The 17,628-nt window shown below is 38.9% G+C and overlaps 1 protein-coding gene across 3 annotated transcripts in view; it reads right to left on the bottom strand.

Annotated features, from left to right (window-relative positions):
- The window catches only part of khdrbs3 (KH domain containing, RNA binding, signal transduction associated 3), an 86,792-nt gene that overhangs the window by 35,281 nt on the left and 33,883 nt on the right, over positions 1-17,628 (bottom strand). For all 3 annotated transcript variants that reach the window (XM_079485670.1, XM_079485669.1, XM_079485671.1), the window contains 2 exons: positions 7,044-7,162; positions 1,139-1,255 (listed from right to left, as the gene is read on the bottom strand). In XM_079485670.1, the coding sequence (XP_079341796.1) occupies positions 1,139-1,255; positions 7,044-7,162 (236 nt within the window). The remainder of the gene's footprint in view (positions 1-1,138; positions 1,256-7,043; positions 7,163-17,628) is intronic.

The following is a 17,628-nucleotide window of genomic DNA, read 5'->3' on the forward strand; positions in this document are numbered from 1 at the left end:
TATTCTTTGGACCATCCTGTACAGTATATTTCCAAAATGCACTAAACCTTTTCCAAAAAGCATCCCCTGGGTTTGGGATGTTTACCGTATGTTTACCATCAATGATGTTTGACATGTTCTGTAAAATTCGTTTCTGCGAATTCTAGAACATCAAAAGGAACGATTTGCTTAAAGCTAATCTGTGCTCTCCGCAACATCGCAGAGGAAACTCAGTGAAAGCCCAGCAGACAGGTGTGCGAATCAGAATTCAACACATCCAATTTACACGGCAAGATTCTAGCTCTCTCTCCTCCACAGAGATCGTGTTCACCAAACTCTGACACGACCGGAGCAGTGCGGCAGTCAATAACAACACGGCCAATTAGTAGATAAAACCTTCCAGAACATCCCGAGTTCTGTACGAGCTGTCTGAAGGGAAAAAGAGCGCTTGTGTAAACAGTCGATGGAACGCGAGCATGCTAATACATGCATGTCTCTACATGACCGCTGGAAGAGGCACTTAGAAACATCCCAGAACCAACAACTATACACGCACAGTCGCACACAATCTAAAACATAATTGTAAAGGTACCATAGTAGGAAAAATTTGCCTTATACATTTCTTGGCCACCATTGACATTTTTCCTAGCATGGTAGTCAATGGTGGCCAAAAACTGTTGGTTACAAAGCATTCGTCCAAATATCTTTCTCTGTGTCCATCGGAACAACAACATTTATACAGACCTCGAGGGTGACATGTTTTATTTTAGTGAGAACTTTAAATAAGATGATACGCTGATTTAGTGGGATACTGTACCAGTGATGTCTCTCTATCCGTTTCTCTGTCCCTATGTTTCCCGTTTTTGTTCCGTTTGATAAGACGCTTAGCTTTGCATTATTATTTTTTGTGACATTATCTCCCTCTCTCCAGGTGAGGACGAGGGAGGGCTCATCAGAAACTATCGATCGAGCGGTTGACATCGTTCAGATTGCTTCCCACCGGTGACAGCAGAGACAATGAGACATTGAGTTGAAAAACGAGACAAAAGCCCCGTGGCCATCACTTTGTGTGCCGTACAGTTAGATTAACAGCGCAGAGGGATTATATAGGAAACTAATACATAAATAAAAGTCCATCAATGTAGAGAAAGAGGAATACCTTTTCTTTGTCTCTCATGGATCCTTTGCCGAGGATGGACATCTTGGTCAGTGTGTCCTCTTGTAGTCTTTTTAATGAGTTCCCTCGGGGACCCAGGAGTTTACCCACAAAATTAAACTATAGGAGAGAAACAGAAAAAAAAGAGAAAGAGGGGGGAAGTCATTCTTCATTAAAAAGAATGAAAAGTTAATGAATAAAAATTAATTATTATAATCGCCATCCAATTCCACTAACCATGACCCTTTATTTTCTAATTACACGATTATTGGAGTGAAATTGTAAGTAATGAACACTTTAGTCTTAGCATTAGCTTAGCATTAGTTATTGTTCAAAATACATTTTAAATGAACGTCAGAAGTTTAAACAGAATGAACAACGAAGACACACAAACACAAACCCCAAGAACCTGCATTTGTGTTTTATACAAGGGCACCTCACATCTGTGCGAGAGGCTTCGCTAAAACACGACACACGCTCTAAATCAGACGTTACGCTCACGTGGAAACGAGTGGCAAAGATCAAAGACACAAGAGGAAGAAAAATGAGATGGAAAGATTCAAGCAAAAGCCCAGAGAGGCTGTGGTAAAGTGCAGAGGAGGTGAGGGGCTTCTGTGTCGCTCTTGTTAAAACGCTTCAGCTGTTCCTGCTGTCTGGGCTTGTTAGAGATCTCACCGCTGAGCGCAAGATCAAACCCTGCCACCCATAAAGACCTCGGAGAAACATCACAGCACACCTGACCCGATCTGGATATTCCTCAACCACAAAGCGTTGTTTTTGAAACGGAGAGAGTGCGGTTAGTGAATGTTAAAATCACAAATACAGAATTACAGTAAAGGATAAAGCAAGTTCTGATTCACATAATATACAAAGTATGTACTTAAGTTATACGTCTGTACAAGGCAAGGCAAGTTTATATATATAGCACAATTTATAGATTAAAAAAATTATATTTATGGTATTTATTATTATTCCTTATTACTCAACATTATTCATAATATACTGTATGTTTTGTCAAGAAAATCTGTAACACTTCTTATGAAATCATATCACAGATGCGTCTGTCTCAAGAAAGGCTTTTGATAACATGTAGGCAATTTAGATTTGTCCTTATTTATTCATAATCAACTTTTAGGGTTATATGACTGATCTGGCAACACAGTGGAAATAACATTGAAATTGCAGCGAATAACAAGAATCTCTAGAAAAGTAAATGAAATTAATATACAACTATTCAAAATTAATATTGAAAGCTTGTATTGAAAGATAACATTGAGGCATGTTGAATTATACTGTATATGTAACATGTCACCTGAGCTTTATTTTCTCATTAGGGGCCAGTATTCTTGTATTTTTAGGTACGTTATCTCTAAAAAGTTCTTAGGAGCCTCAGATGTTCTGCTGCAGTCAATGGCTGTTCGTTCAGCCGCTTTCATTACACGGATGTTATTTACAGGCTGTTTTGTTTAGCTGCTCTTTAATGGTGTAATCTGATGATATTAAGGCCTGTAAATGACAGCGTGGGCCTTAATCTGAACATTAAACACAACGGCGAGCTGCGTGAGGATTTACGTAAGCTCTAAAGCTCTCAAACGCTACCGAAAGCGTTCGCACAGACATTAAAAAACACGCAGTGCTCTTCCTCCCCGAATAAAAACACACACAGAAGTGATGAAATCGACACGATTGAGTATACACAAAAATACACAGGTTTAAAATAAATGGAAACGTATACGTGAATTTTAAAGTGATAGGTTCACCCAAAAAGAAAAATCTGTCGTCATTTACTTACAAGACCTGTATGACTTTCTTTCTTCCGCAGAACTCAAAAGAAGATATTTTGGTACCAAAGAGCGCCGGTACACATTCACTTCTACTGTATGGACACGTAAACAACGCACTGCAAAATATCTTCTTTTGTTTTCTGCGGAAGGAAAGAAAGTCATACAGGTTTGGAATGACATCAGGGTGAGTAAATGATTTTTGGGTGAACTATCACTTTAAGAAATCAGTAGAAAACTTGGACCCACATCCATGCGAAGCCAGAGATTTCTCTTTCTGATCTTATTTCCTTTAAATTCCGTAAACACGGCATCATCTCAAGAAAACGATGTTGTTTACATGTCAAATCTTCGGAGACGAAGATTTGGAACATGCGCATAAACCTTGTTGTGGCTAGAAAGGTTACAGCTACCTCCACTGGGCATGCGCACTTCAATACCACATGATTTTTGACAATAGTTGAATAAAATGTTTTATTATTGTAAGATTAGGTTTAGGATTGGGGTAGGTGTAGGTGTAGGCGTTAGCTGATGTAATTTATTGTCATTTTATGGCGAGATTTTGCATGGACTTCCGCCCGTAGCTTTATCCTTTCTAGCCACAACCCATAAACCTTGCATTACGGGTTGAAGACATCATCATTTCAGAAAATATACAGACTGGCTGTACACATTCAAAAGCAAGGGTGTCGTTTTCAGATCCTCATCCGAAGCGTGATACGATACAAAATGTGCACATATGCAGCTAAACGCGTCTCCATGTGGATGGCCTCTTGGTTAGGGAGTTTGTTTAAATCTCATACCCAAAGAATGATTTGAACATTTTTTCAAAAAAGATCACCATTGCTTGAGGAAAACCGTACCGTATTGAGACAAAAACATCCTCTGGAAAAGATAATAACAGTTATCTGATAAAACACAGAAAATGTCGAAGCTTTTAATGCTTACGGAAGATGGACGGAGGATAAAGTACCCAACGGGTGTATTTTTATATATCTCACCGTGACATTCATTATGAATTCATTTTAATTGCAGATTGCATCAGGTAATGAGGGCAATTTAGCGATCCTTTAGCTGATAGTGTCCTGATGCTAATGCAGAATCACATTTTTCTCAAAAACAAAGAAACCCATGTGTCATATATTAAACTACTTTTGTTTATCTTTTAATGGAAATATCAGTCTTGCTCTGTACGTTTGAAAAAAATGTGTGTCTGGGCGTGTGTAGAATTGTAATATTTTGGTCAACTATTACTTCATCGAAAGATGAAACCAGCAACCGTAGTATGAAACCAACAGTGTTATTTCTTATGAACTCGTATGCAGTAAAAACAAAGCTAGAAGTGATGATTAGAAGTAAAACTATTCCAATCAGATTCATCACACCCCCCTCCATCTCTCTCAGCATTCACCTGTCAGATCGGACAAATTGAATTTGTCTTCCCCAGTAGCCGTCTGAAGCCCTAAACAGCACATTAGTGTCTACAGTCATCAGGCCTGTCAAAGACAATCTGTTTAGCGCGACGCCGTGTGACATTACACTGGCATTCTCGCTCCGCCGCCGATAATTGCTTTATTTGAAGTGGCCGATCGTTGCCGGCGTAACGGTGAGGGCTCCCGCGCGCTGACATCCCTTTTAGCTCCGAGATGAAATTTCATTTACTAGACCTGACATCGGAATCTTCCTTTCTTCCGAACGGCTGTCTTAAATTGTCTCGCTATGACATACCCGATGCATCAGCAGATGCTGTCAGTCACCGATGTGGTGCGATTAAACCTTGAGGTCGGAGAAGACACCTGAGCTCGCCGAGTGTCACCGGTGTGTTAGCGGAGGAGTGGTGGCATAGCGGGTAAACTGAGGTGAACGTGTGAGAGAAGTGCTGTTCTCGGCATCTCTTTTCTACTTTCCTATAGAATAATAAAAGTCATAAAGATACTAAAATAGCACTGGTATGGTGGCAAGTATGCGAACATCCTACAGGAACATCATGGTACTCTATCTTTGTCTCTAGAGCGATGGCAGTCGCAACACAAGTGTGTGTATGCGTGTGTACCCGTTTATTGGGACTTGTTGGGCACAGTTTGGGTAACAGAGCTCTAATGTGGGGGTAATGTGTATGTGTGTATTTTTGGTGGGGCGGTGATAGTATGTGTGTAAGTTTGTGTGTGTTTAATGCGTTACCCTCCTCAACACACTCCCTCTGGGATCCCCAGAACCCATTTACACATATTCTGCAAAAATAGCTCATACACACATTAACACTCTCTGAATGTGCTTGCGCGCACTTGTGTGTGTCTGCGTTCAAAACTGTGTGCGTACGTGTACAAATGTGTGTATTCAGTCCATCTGTTGTCAAGTAGGGGCATGAATTGTTGGTTTAAATGTTAGCGTGATATAACAGTGTGTGTTTAAATGCATGTGCGTGTCTTTTCAGGGTCATTTTGTCATGAAAAATAAGCTAATTTGTTTGTTAAAACTATGGGAGTGTATACTTCAATAATTACCCTTGAAAAACAATCCGCTAGTCATCAGTAAACATGCCATGAGTTAACAAGCACGTAAACGTGCGTGTGGTCAGGTTTTGCCGACATTGTGAGAACCAAATGTTCCCACATGCGCAGTAAAACCTGAAATCAGCTACATTGTTGGAAGCCAACGGCCCCCATAAGAAGAGCAGTTTAATAAATATAATAAACAATGGAGATGTAAAGCAGCAGAAAGGTTTTCTGAGGGTTCGTTTCAGGGGCAGAAAATATCACGAGCTCAATATAAAAACAACAGAAGGTAATGAAAAGTCAGTGATATGATAAAACAAATGTGTGTGCTTTTCTCTCATAATGTAATATTATTATTTCTCCTTCACTCTTTCTGCCTTTCTTTAGTGAAAACCTCAAACACGCACAAATTAGTTTTAATCATATCTATCTAAAACTCTTTCACTATGTAAGAAAGCATTTTTTTCTGAATAGAGTCTGACATTAACACCTGCTCTCTCTCTCTCTGTCTCTCTGTCTCTCTGTCTCTCTGTCTCTCTCTGTGTGTCTCTGTCTCTCTCTGTGTGTCTCTCTGTCTCTCTCTGTGTGTCTCTCTGTCTCTCTCTGTGTGTCTCTCTCTCTCTCTCTGTGTGTCTGTGTCTCTCTCTCTCTCTCTCTCTCTCTCTCTCTCTCTCTCTCTCTCTCTCTCTCTCTCTCTCTCTCTCTCTCTCTCTCTCTCTCTCTCTCTCTCTCTCTCTCTCTCTCTCTCTCTCTCTCTCTCTCTCTCTCTCTCTCTCTCTCTCTCTCTCTCTCTCTCACAAAAGGAATTAAGAACCATGCAAATAAAGAAATCCATTATATCAAGATTGGAGAACTAGGAAAACATAAACACACATGTGCACGCACACACACACAGATATGATAATGTGATACTCCGCCTTCAAGGTCACTATCACCTCCACATCTGTGAAAGAAAAAAGTCATCAAATAACACACTCGACAGCAACAATATGGAAATTAGGACCATTTGCTGGAATCGCCCTGCGTCTCGTTCAATATCAAAATCGCGTTGCTATTAAAATGCATCTGTGCCATGAAGTGCTTTTTATGCATGACTGCATGAGCGGAAGATCTGAAAGACATATAGGCTATCAACTGCGAAAAGGAACTTGTCCTCCGCAATGACATACGCCAAGGATTTCTGCTTTGATTTTACAGAGTCATCAGATTATGGCCCTACGCCGCACTGCGTGTAGTCATCTGGATTTTAACAAATCAACGATTTCGCAGCCACTGCAAAAGTAAGTGTTCAACAGAATAAAGCTTTACCCATAAACGTAACGGTCATGTGTGAACAAACAAATCTTGTCGTGCAAAGAACAGATTATGAACTGTCATTTAGTATTTTGTCAAAGTTTGTATTGTGTGTAAACAAAAAAGTCTACTCATGTATACTGTTGACGAGGAAGAAACCCTGAGAGGAATCATGACTCAACTGGGGAAGCCTCCTCAGTCCAATACACATTCAAAGTGATTTTATAGAATTGATTCATACATACATACATACACATTTACACATATGAAAACATAAAACATGGAACTGTTGATGCTATTTATACCAGATCAAACACTAAAATATACCGTCATACTCACTTTGGGAAACTGTTTTACTGGGATCAACACCTTCTGGCCCAGTTTCATGTTCTTGTTAATGACCACATCAATGAACTTCTCATCCTCTTTGTCTTCATCTTTCTGAATCTTTTCAATTTCTGCAGAGAAAGAGAGAACGTTAGTCTGATTATGATATGTACAGCAGAGTGAGCATCTGCACAATCATTTGAGGGACAAAAAATTGAGATGCTAATGTTTTGTCCAGATTAAAAATGTGATTAAAGATTCATACGAAATGAAAGTGTGGCAAAATCAACATGCTTGAAGACATAAAACTGAGAAGACCCCTACGAACTCTCAGGATGTGTGTCATGTTTTGAAACTGTGAAATATAGGTCAAATTGAGTAAGCCTAAGAAATCAATCCTAAAAAGCGAAGCGAATAGTCATCAGTAGTCTGCAGTGGAGCGTAGGTCTGCTATTTACCTTGTTTTAACTGTTGAACTGGCCTGTTTTAAGATACGATTGTTTTACTTTATTTATTTAATTACCCGTTGACTGAGTGATAAGGTGTTAGCGTTTTATTTCTTCCGTTTGAGTACTGTGTTACTGAAGTCACATTAAGTTGCCGTCAGCCGCTCGTTACGGCTAGACATTATAGTTTTTCACTTAAAAGCACGGAGCTAGTTGATCGCTGTTTGATCCCTGGCCAATTCAAGTCGTTCAGGATTTGTTTTATTTAATTGTATACTAACATCATGTGTTTCCAGTTTATTCCTGTTTCCCACCACAGAGAGTGATCTCGCCCAAGACCCAATGCTTGTTGCGTTCACTCTCATGCCCATCCCATTCACGCCTCCACTTCTACACCTCTGTCTCTCTCTGTGGGTCTCTGGAAATGCCAGTCTGCTGTGAACAAGACTGACTTCATACATGCGTATGGTTGAAAAGCAGTCTGGCTTCAAAACAAACCACTCCACTGAGACTGCACTGCTATCGGTCACAGAAGCACTGGGGCTAGCCAAGGCAGAATCTAAATCTTCTGTCCTGATTCTTCTTGATCTATCTGCAGCGTTTGACACGGTCAATCACCAGATGCTGCTAGCAACCCTGTCTCTAGGAATCTCAGGCTCGCCACTCCGCTGGTTCAAATCCAACCTCTCCGGAAGATCCTTCAGGGTGTCGTGGAGGGGCTCACTGTCCACTGCTCACCACATGATCACTGGGGTCCCTCGGGGATCGGTGCTTGGACCTCTGCTTTTTTAAATGACATCCTTGGGACCCATCATACGGGCACATGGCTTCTCGTATCACATCACCCAGATCTACATCTCGTGTCACCCAGACAATACCACTTATCGCTCGCATAACAGCCTGCCTAGAAGACATCTCAGTTTGAATGAAAGAGCATTACCTCCAGCTGAACCCTGCCAAGACAGAACTGCTCGTAATTACGGCACATCCCACAGTGCAGCATGATCTCAACATCCAACTTGGCAACACCACAATCACTCCTTCCAAAACAGCCAGAAACCTAGGAGTCATATTTGAGGATCAACTGTCCTTCAATGATCACATTGCAAAGACAACACGATCCTCCCGATATGCCTTATTCAACATTAGAAAGGTCAGACCCTATTTCACTGAGCATGCGGCACAACTCCTTGTCCAGGCCCTGGTGATCTCAAGGTTGGACTACTGCAATGCTCTCCTTGCTGGTCTTCCTGCAAAGGCTATCAAACCACTCCAGATGTTTCAAAGCAGCACGCGTCGTCTTCCAACAGCCCAAAAGGGCTCATGTGACACCCCTTTTCATCCGGATCAGATTCGCTAATTATTGCCTATAAGACTATCACTGGATCTGCACCGGCATACTTTCAGACACCCCTACACTCCAGCAAGAACCCTCCATTCAGCAAACAAGCAGCATCTTGAATTGCCTTCTCATAAGGGCATTAAATCGCTTTCCTGCTCATTCTCCCTCACAACTCCTTGCTCATTCTCCCTCACAACTCCTTCCTGGTGGAACATTCTTCTCAACTCGGTCCGGTCAACCACATCTCTCACAACCTTTAAAAAACTACTTAAAACCCATCTCTTCTGTGAATACTTGACAGACAAATGAAAAAGGTACACTAATGTGGTCTAGCTTTTGTTGAAACTAGTAATTTTGTATTAGCACATATTGTATTATTGCTCCTGTATGACATATCACTTATTGCCCCCCGAAACTCTTTGTAAGTCGATGTGGATAAAAGCGTCTGCTAAATGTAAATGTAAATACATGTTAATATTACGGAAGCCGTAAAGTGCCAAACAAAACAACAAATCTAAAAGCCAAAAAGCTAATCCTGAATCACAATTACAAATCTGAAAACGGATTAACAAACCATAAAGCACAACAACAATTCAGGAAACAAAATAACAAGTCAGAAAACACAACGACAAATCGGTCAAACCGGAAAAGGTAGGTCTTTTGTGTGACCGGGGGGAGTTACTGTTGATTGGACGGAACCCCTGTCAATCAAGATAAACAGGAAGTACAGATCGGTTGCTATTAATAATATTAATAATAAATTAGTTTTAAAAAAGAATGCAAATAATGACAATAATAATTTCCCATTGTACACACACACACACACACACATACATATATAAAATATATACATCGTATTTTTACTTGATGGTTTATCACTCATTAAATCAAACACTATGTACATTTAAAAAAAGCTTCAAATTAACATGAATACACATTTTCTATTTCAAAGATTTCTATTGCAAACGTCTCTTCTTTTTATCATCTGAGATGTGCTAATTTGTCGTTGGTCCCTGTACGATCTGCATTTTGACTGATCAGTGGACTGTGAAATAGCTTCTATTGGCTACGCTTTGATTCAATTGGATGTGCTTGGAGATCATATCGGATAGTCATTTTTCAGTGATTGGTGGATATTTCTGTCGGCGTGGCAAACGTTGTCTGATTAGACATTAAAGTGTGTTAATGAGCTGATCATGCATGCACACAAGCCCCTGTTGTTTTGAGACACAGTGGGGTGTTGGGATATTAGTCACATAATGGATTCTTCTATACGTGTGTGGGTGGCATTATCTCTGCGGGTACTTGCGTGTATATATCGCATGGACAGGAACGGTGGACAGTAAAGAATGTTTTTAACCGTATGAGTGTCTTCAGGAAATGTACGTATTGGCTTTAAAATGACTCAAAACAAACAACAGTCATTTTTTCCATCAGAGGAAACATGTCACTGTGAACAAGTAGACTTAGAAGACGGTGGGAGGGTTCACCAAATCATCATCACATACTGTATATATAGTTTTTGATATCCAGGCCTAGTTGACGCATTTCAGCATTCGAAATGACCTCGTTTCCTAGGCAGTAAATCCCGTCGGTCGGTAAAACTTATCCATTAAAAACCTGCCCATTAACTCTTAATGGTATTTAGAGCACTTCACAACAGTTCAAATATGAAACGAATTTTTGATGATCACTTAAACAATCTGTCATCTTTTGATGCTTATTACGTTTTAATATTCAACGCACTTTTATATTATTTGTGTTTGGGTGACGACAGTTAATTCAAAATTTAGACATTCGTCTGTCTCAGACTAAGCGACAGGCACATCTACCCAAGGAGTTACAGGGAGACATCAAAAATAAAGTCGCCAACTGGCACGTATAGATGAGACCCCACCAATTCTCATTCAATTTAAAGGGATACTCCACCCAAAAATAATTGACTCACCCTCAAGTTAATCTAAACCAGTAATAGGGAAAATCAGAGGGCTTTTATTGGAAATAGTATTTTATAAGATTATTATTATTTTTTACGATAGTTAAGGTCATCAAAAAAGGGCCTAGAGGGCCCTGAGGGTTCGCAACTGATCTAAATCTGTATAAAAAACATATTTATGATGAACACAAAGTAAGATATTATAATTGTTTTTAGTAAATGACACTTCTGAGACATTTTTTCATTGACTGCCATAGTAGGAAACATTATTGTATTGTTTGATTTTTATTCTGCTAAACACAAATTGAGCTATTTTGATGTCCCATAAATCTCAGTTGCTAACATTTTATCAAATATCTTTCTTTGAGTTTAACAGAATATTTTTTTTTACAGTCGAGTAATTTGGGGACATGACATGACAGAATGTTCATTTTGGGGATGAAGTATCCCTTTAAGAGTTTAATTCAGTGAATGCCATTTGTGGCCTCATTCCACTTGCATCGGAAACTGAGAAACTATACTCCCGAGCTGTGAAAGAGCAACATTTGAGCAATAAAATGTTCCTCTAGGCAGGGGTAAGCCTTTCCCATACCAGTTCTGTCTCACACATTATTAGAAAATATAGAGTAATATATACGCATGTGTATAGCTTCACCAGCAGAAAAAGACCAAATGTTCCAGGCCTTCAACTCCTAGTTTCACAGGTCCACAGAGGGAGAGAGATGATTCACTGGGCTGTGGTTCATCTCATTGCTTCATTATTCCGCCAGCGGAGGGGCACAAAACACTCCCCTAGGAATACTGAGAAAAATATCATTTCCCTCCTAAGATAACCAGCGTCCCTCCCGGAGGAGTCTCAGTTCAGAGGATTGTGACCTACAGACAAATCTTCACTTTGGAAGAATGGCTTTTGCATTGTTATAGCTGCGGTTGCTTAAACCAAACATTACGCTAATAAATTGACAAAATATTTAACACGCGTATCTCATTAAAAACGCCGATCCTATCTGTGAATCATGCTGTCTGCTTCTTAAGCACCGTAATCACTAAAAGAAGTATGCAGGGTAGTTTTTCAATAGACCACTTTGTAAAATGTAAATAACGCTGGTCCAACGCTGGTTCAGATCAACCTCCTCTTTCAGTTTTTTAACACTCAACAGAAGTTCAAACAAAATACAACCAACAAGCCAATTATATCCAAATCAAAATGTTCAATCTTTAAGATTTAGTTATATATGTATGATTTAAAATAATTGCATTAGAAAACGAAACTGTGGCAAAGAACAGATCTGGCGAAGTGGTTTATAGCTTAATTCGTAGAGCATTGTGTTGGAAGTCATGGGTTTGATGGGCTCCGAGACGACACACGTGAGTTAATTTGACACAATATACAGTTCACGATTTATTCGCAAAACCTGAACAGTTCTCAAAAGTTTGGTATAGAATAAATTAAAGGTAAAAAAATGCTACTCAAGAATGCTAAATCTTAAGAGCGTCTCAAAGCAGCAAGACAATTTACGTGTATACACTGATATGATTAAACAGATCAAATATCGTCATAGCTCGACAATAAATATCACATTTGTGTCATGATATATTGTTACACTTACTTTGGATAAACGTATCTACTCGATCCATAAATGTTAATATAAGTTCACAGCAGGTCACCGTGTTCTAGCGTACTTTACTGGCACAGCATCATTCCACCACAGCGATCCAGAAACCAAAGTTGACTTTAAAACGCCTATAAAACTGTCGACTGCACTGTGCATCTGGATATACGACCAATTATAATGTTCGTCTCTTTGATTTCATCACTTACGACTGCCATGACTGGTACAAAAATGGACACAAACAACTTTTCACTTTGTTTTAACTCTTGTTTGCCGCCTAATAGCGAGATGTTGACAGGCAAATAGCCCTAGATTTTGTGAAGCTAATTACAATAGAAAAGAGGCTTGTTTTGCAGCAAAGTGGATGTGATATGTTGTAGCACTATTGCAGCACACTTTGCATGTGACGCAAATGTTCTGCCTTCTTTGTCATGACGAGATGAGGTCTCTCTCTAGACTTCAGTGCATTACCACAAAACCCCAAACTGGAATGTAAAAAGTCTCGCCCTGTGTACCAGTTTCTTTTTGTGTCCGTACGTCTTTATCATGACATGTCAACATTGTTTACAGGAATAAGGAACAGCACTCGTGATGAGAAAGAAACAGAACATTTGGAAATGCAATTTGAAAAGAAAGTGAGATTTAGATCGTTCCATTAAAATATCATACACTGGCGTGTTTTACGAGATTATGGATTCCCTCATAGGACTCCAGCAGAAGAGAGGAGCCAGAAAACACTGCATTACCTCCTCCTCCGATTTCACATCCTGCTACACAAAAAACGTGTCAAATGAGGAATATTGACGATAATGTTGAAGAATCTGAGAGACTGGAAGAGCTGTGGCATCCTGGAAAAGCCTGTTCAACGAGAAGACCGCCTCTACACGAGAACATGAAGTGAGAATGGATTTTTGGTCTTGTAGAGCAGAAGGTCTGTTTAATACCCTTAGTGATACATTTTTTTTATTTAAATTCTGTACAGAGTAAAGTAATAATTTTTTGGACTAGTTGAAAAATCAATAATGAAAATTTGAAGTCAAAAATGAATCTGTAACTATATTTCACTGTCAATGAGATAGTTTGGGCACAGCTATATTTATTTTGAGTATTTACACTTTTATGAAAAAGTGGACCAACATTTTTTTTCAGTATCTAGAAATTCTCAAACCGAGGAAAGCAAATTCCTTGATACTGTATATAAAAACACAATGTTTTTAAAATTTATGCTACGGTAGATATTTTTCTTGTTTTAATCATTAAATCCAAAAACAAGACTTAATCTAAGAAATTTAGCTTCTGAAGTAAATGTATCTTGATTTAAGAATTATTACTTATCTGTACTAAAAACAAGACAAATACGGTATAAGTAAGATATTCATTTTTTGTTTGAGAACAAGATTTTTTATACCACCAGATCGCTGCTTGCATTTCTATTCTAAATGAGAAAAAGTAAAAACTGCTGTTGAACAAACAAAACCACGCAAAAGCAAAGGCTGCTGAAATGAAGGTCAAAGAGCAAAAATAAGTAGAACATCAGCACACCATTAAAGGATGAACACAGCACGAGCTCACAGGGATGTGACCTACATCTGCCTTTATTATAGCACGCATACATGTTTAATGAAACACGGTAAATCCCTGCACACGTCAAACATCTCGAACAGTTGACTTAGTATTCAGAAAATGTACAATGTGCTGGAATTGAAGTAATGGATCTCAATGCAGCTTTATATTATTAGATACTAGACTGAAAAAAACATTCAGATCCATGTCCTCGTTTCCCAGCATGCACTGGGCCATGAATAATTAATGGCTGCATTGTGTACATTGTTTGGCAGTTTTATTTACATTTCTGCGGTTGATTTTGACATGTTCAGTAACGTATTGCCTCGTGATGCGAGGATAGTTTTGGAAGGGTGGTGAGGTCTGTGTGTGCGCATGGGGTGTTGAATCTAAGAAAGTAAATCATGGCAACCTCACATTTTGTTCAATCACTGAGAGACCATCAGTCAAAAAAACAAAAAAGACATGTCAAACATCCAAACTAACACCAGTCACACTCGACAACACAGCTGACGAATGTTCAACATTACTCTCCTAAGCACAAAACATTTCATTTTTTTATCACATTTTTGCGCAATCTTAACACAAACCGGCAGGCAGAGAATCTGAACCTCTGTGATGTCGACCGATGTGAAAGTGAAAATTCATGCCGCACAGGTGTTAACCTTACAAACTACAACTGGTGAATTTATTCACTATTGCATAAATGAAAGCCAAAGATGAACCAGGTGTGATGAAACAGACTTCAACCACCGAGTGTTGTAGAATTCAACTACACAGAATTTTCAGACAGAAATAATGTAAGCCCTGAAAATAACACATGGGACATTTTAGGGTGGTTATTGATATCCATACGTATCACAAATTGCGCAGGCAACCCAAAAGCTGTCGGCCGGGACTGCGTAGCCCCCCCGCGAGCAGAAAGGCAGGGGAAATAAAAAATAAGATATGTGTTGTGCAACAATTTAGAGCTTTTTCAAAAGTGGGCTGGCAAGACGGATTGCAGATCAATAGCAGCGGCTGCCCGCTGTCATCGGCCCATGTCACCCGGCCCACATCTCATTCCTGCAGCCTTCCCCCTGGACACGGCTCTGTTCAACGCTGGGAGCCAAAGAAAAATGGCTATAGATTTCCATGACGACCGACAGATTTCTTTTATTTTCCTGGGAAAAGCACGGTGTCATGTGTTGAAGAGTGACAGAGATTGTGGCCTCCAAAACACACACACACACACACACACTCGTTTTTCCTTACAATTTTTGCGTGGCTGCATTTCAGCAGGGCGCGACGAAAAAAAATATCTCCCGGTCTCCCATTTAACTAATTTAATACGATCTTCAGGGCATTTCTTTGTGTCATAATCTCTGCCGTCTCCCTCGCCCACCAACGCAGCATTCCGATAATGCACTTGGATTGTTAACCAAATGAATGCGAGACAGTAAAACATATTTCTTCATTATGATACAATGTATCTACAGGCAAAGGCATAATGAAAAGCAGATAAATCACGGGGCGATGTTGACGTGAGGTCTTAATAGCTCACAAACACATGCAGCACTTCTACAGCTGCTGTGTTTTAATAAACGTTTGAACACAAAATTCTAAACAATTGTTTCATAATATAGTGAGTACACTTTCAACCTTACATAATAGAGCTGATGCGATGTTGCCTGGCAACCGTAAACAACCAGATTTCACGATGCTTTAGACATTACACGTCGCTAAGAACAACTGTATACTGTATGTAAAACTACACAAACTTGGAGTGGACGGTAAAACATTTAATATCAATATGTTGAATAAAACATTATGTACTGTCTGAGCAATTATATGAATTCGGATCAATCCTGCCTTATACTGCCATCAGATGTGTTTAATACAGTTAAACGGATTGTTCAACCAAAACAACAATCTTCGGTGGAACACAAAAGAAGATATTTCAAGAAATGTCTTAGTGGTTTTGTGTCCATACAATGGAAGTCAATGAGGTCGAGTGTTGTTTGGTTACCAATTTTCTTCAAAATATCTTCTTTTGTGTTCTGCAGAAGAAAGAAAATCATACATGTTTGGAATGACATGAAGGTGAATTAATGATGAAATGATTCAAATAACTTTAATTGAAAAGAGTAAAACAGACATAAATATTCTATATGTTATTATCGACCCCAAAAATGTTTGAGCTCACACGATTTATACGATTAAGCGTTGTTAGAAATACTTTAGATGCTGTCAATATATTGATATAGCTCTCACAGAAAAACCACATGAATTTCATATGTTCTTCACATGTGATCCCATGGGTGACCACACATGCTTTTTTTCTAATCAATAACCATGCACGTGTAGAATTTGTGTATGAAAACGTTTAAAACCAGCATCACCAAGCATAAACACACGTAAACAAATAAATAAAGCCGACCCCTCATTTACGTCCATAAATACAGAGCAGCAACAGTATTTACAGGCTCTTACAGCCTGTGTACCATGTCATTTATTTGGCCCACAATCACCGTTCACACACACATCGTGTACCGTTTACTTCTGCTCTCACTATCTCGGCATTAAAAGAACAAACTATGACATTATTCCTCAACAGCCCTCCACTTTATCTGACACTTAACATGCCTTGTGTTCTCTCTCAGGTCTAATACAAGCATTAGCATATTTCTGAAATTATAAACAAAGTAATTGTGTTACACAGACCTTATCTTCCTTTAAGGGTAAAGTACTACAGAGGTTGAAGATCTTATACAAAACTCTTATACAAAACTACATGATTTAGTCTAAATTATTATCTGTTCATATCCACCTGTGCATTAATGTTCATAGTATATAGTCATCTGTATATATTGTTCATAGTACATACCTACTGTCATATTTTCATAGAACATTCCTACTGCAAAATATTTGTATAGTCCATGCCCACTGTATTATATTCTTTCATATTGTATTCTGTATTTATTCTAACTGTATATCCTGCACTTGCTAACTGCACTTCTGGTTAAACCTAAACTACATTTCGTTACACTGTCCTTGTATATGTGTAATGACAATAAAGTTGAATCTAATCTAAAAAAATCTAAAAACTTAACATTCAAAATGAAACTTCTGTCATATTTACATCCTCCTGTAATTTCAAACATGTATGTTCTTCAGCACAAAACAGAAGAAGATATTTTGAAAAATGATGGTGGCGAAAAACCGTTGATCCCCATTGCCATGCATTGGTTTGGTTTGCATTTAGCATTTAATTCGCAACAAGTACCGGTTTGCGCTTTCTGACTAATAAAAAGTTTTCTTTAAAGTACCCCGTCTGTCTTAATACAGAATTGACCTCAACTCATATTCTCAATTACCTGAGATACACTTCGAGTGTTTCAATAAGAACTTATATTCATAAAGCTTTTTTTTGACCGTGGTGTGGACGGCCGCATTAAAACATTGGGCACGCGTGGAGCGCTGGGATGTCATTAAGCGCTGGGATGTCATTAAGAGAGGTCAGACTGCCCTTTAACACCAACCACTTAATGGGTTTGTACAGTAGTGAAGTCTACATGATAAATTAACTCATATTCAAACATTACTACACAATGTTTAGGGAAACACTGGAGCTGTGATTCAAACAAAAAACTAAATTTTTTAGAAAATAAATAATGAAGCCCAACTGTTTATGGACAAAATGTGAAAAACAAACACT

The sequence above is a fragment of the Barbatula barbatula genome (genome assembly GCF_947034865.1).
Source record: "Barbatula barbatula genome assembly, chromosome: 21".
Taxonomy (NCBI): Eukaryota; Metazoa; Chordata; class Actinopteri; order Cypriniformes; family Nemacheilidae; genus Barbatula; species Barbatula barbatula.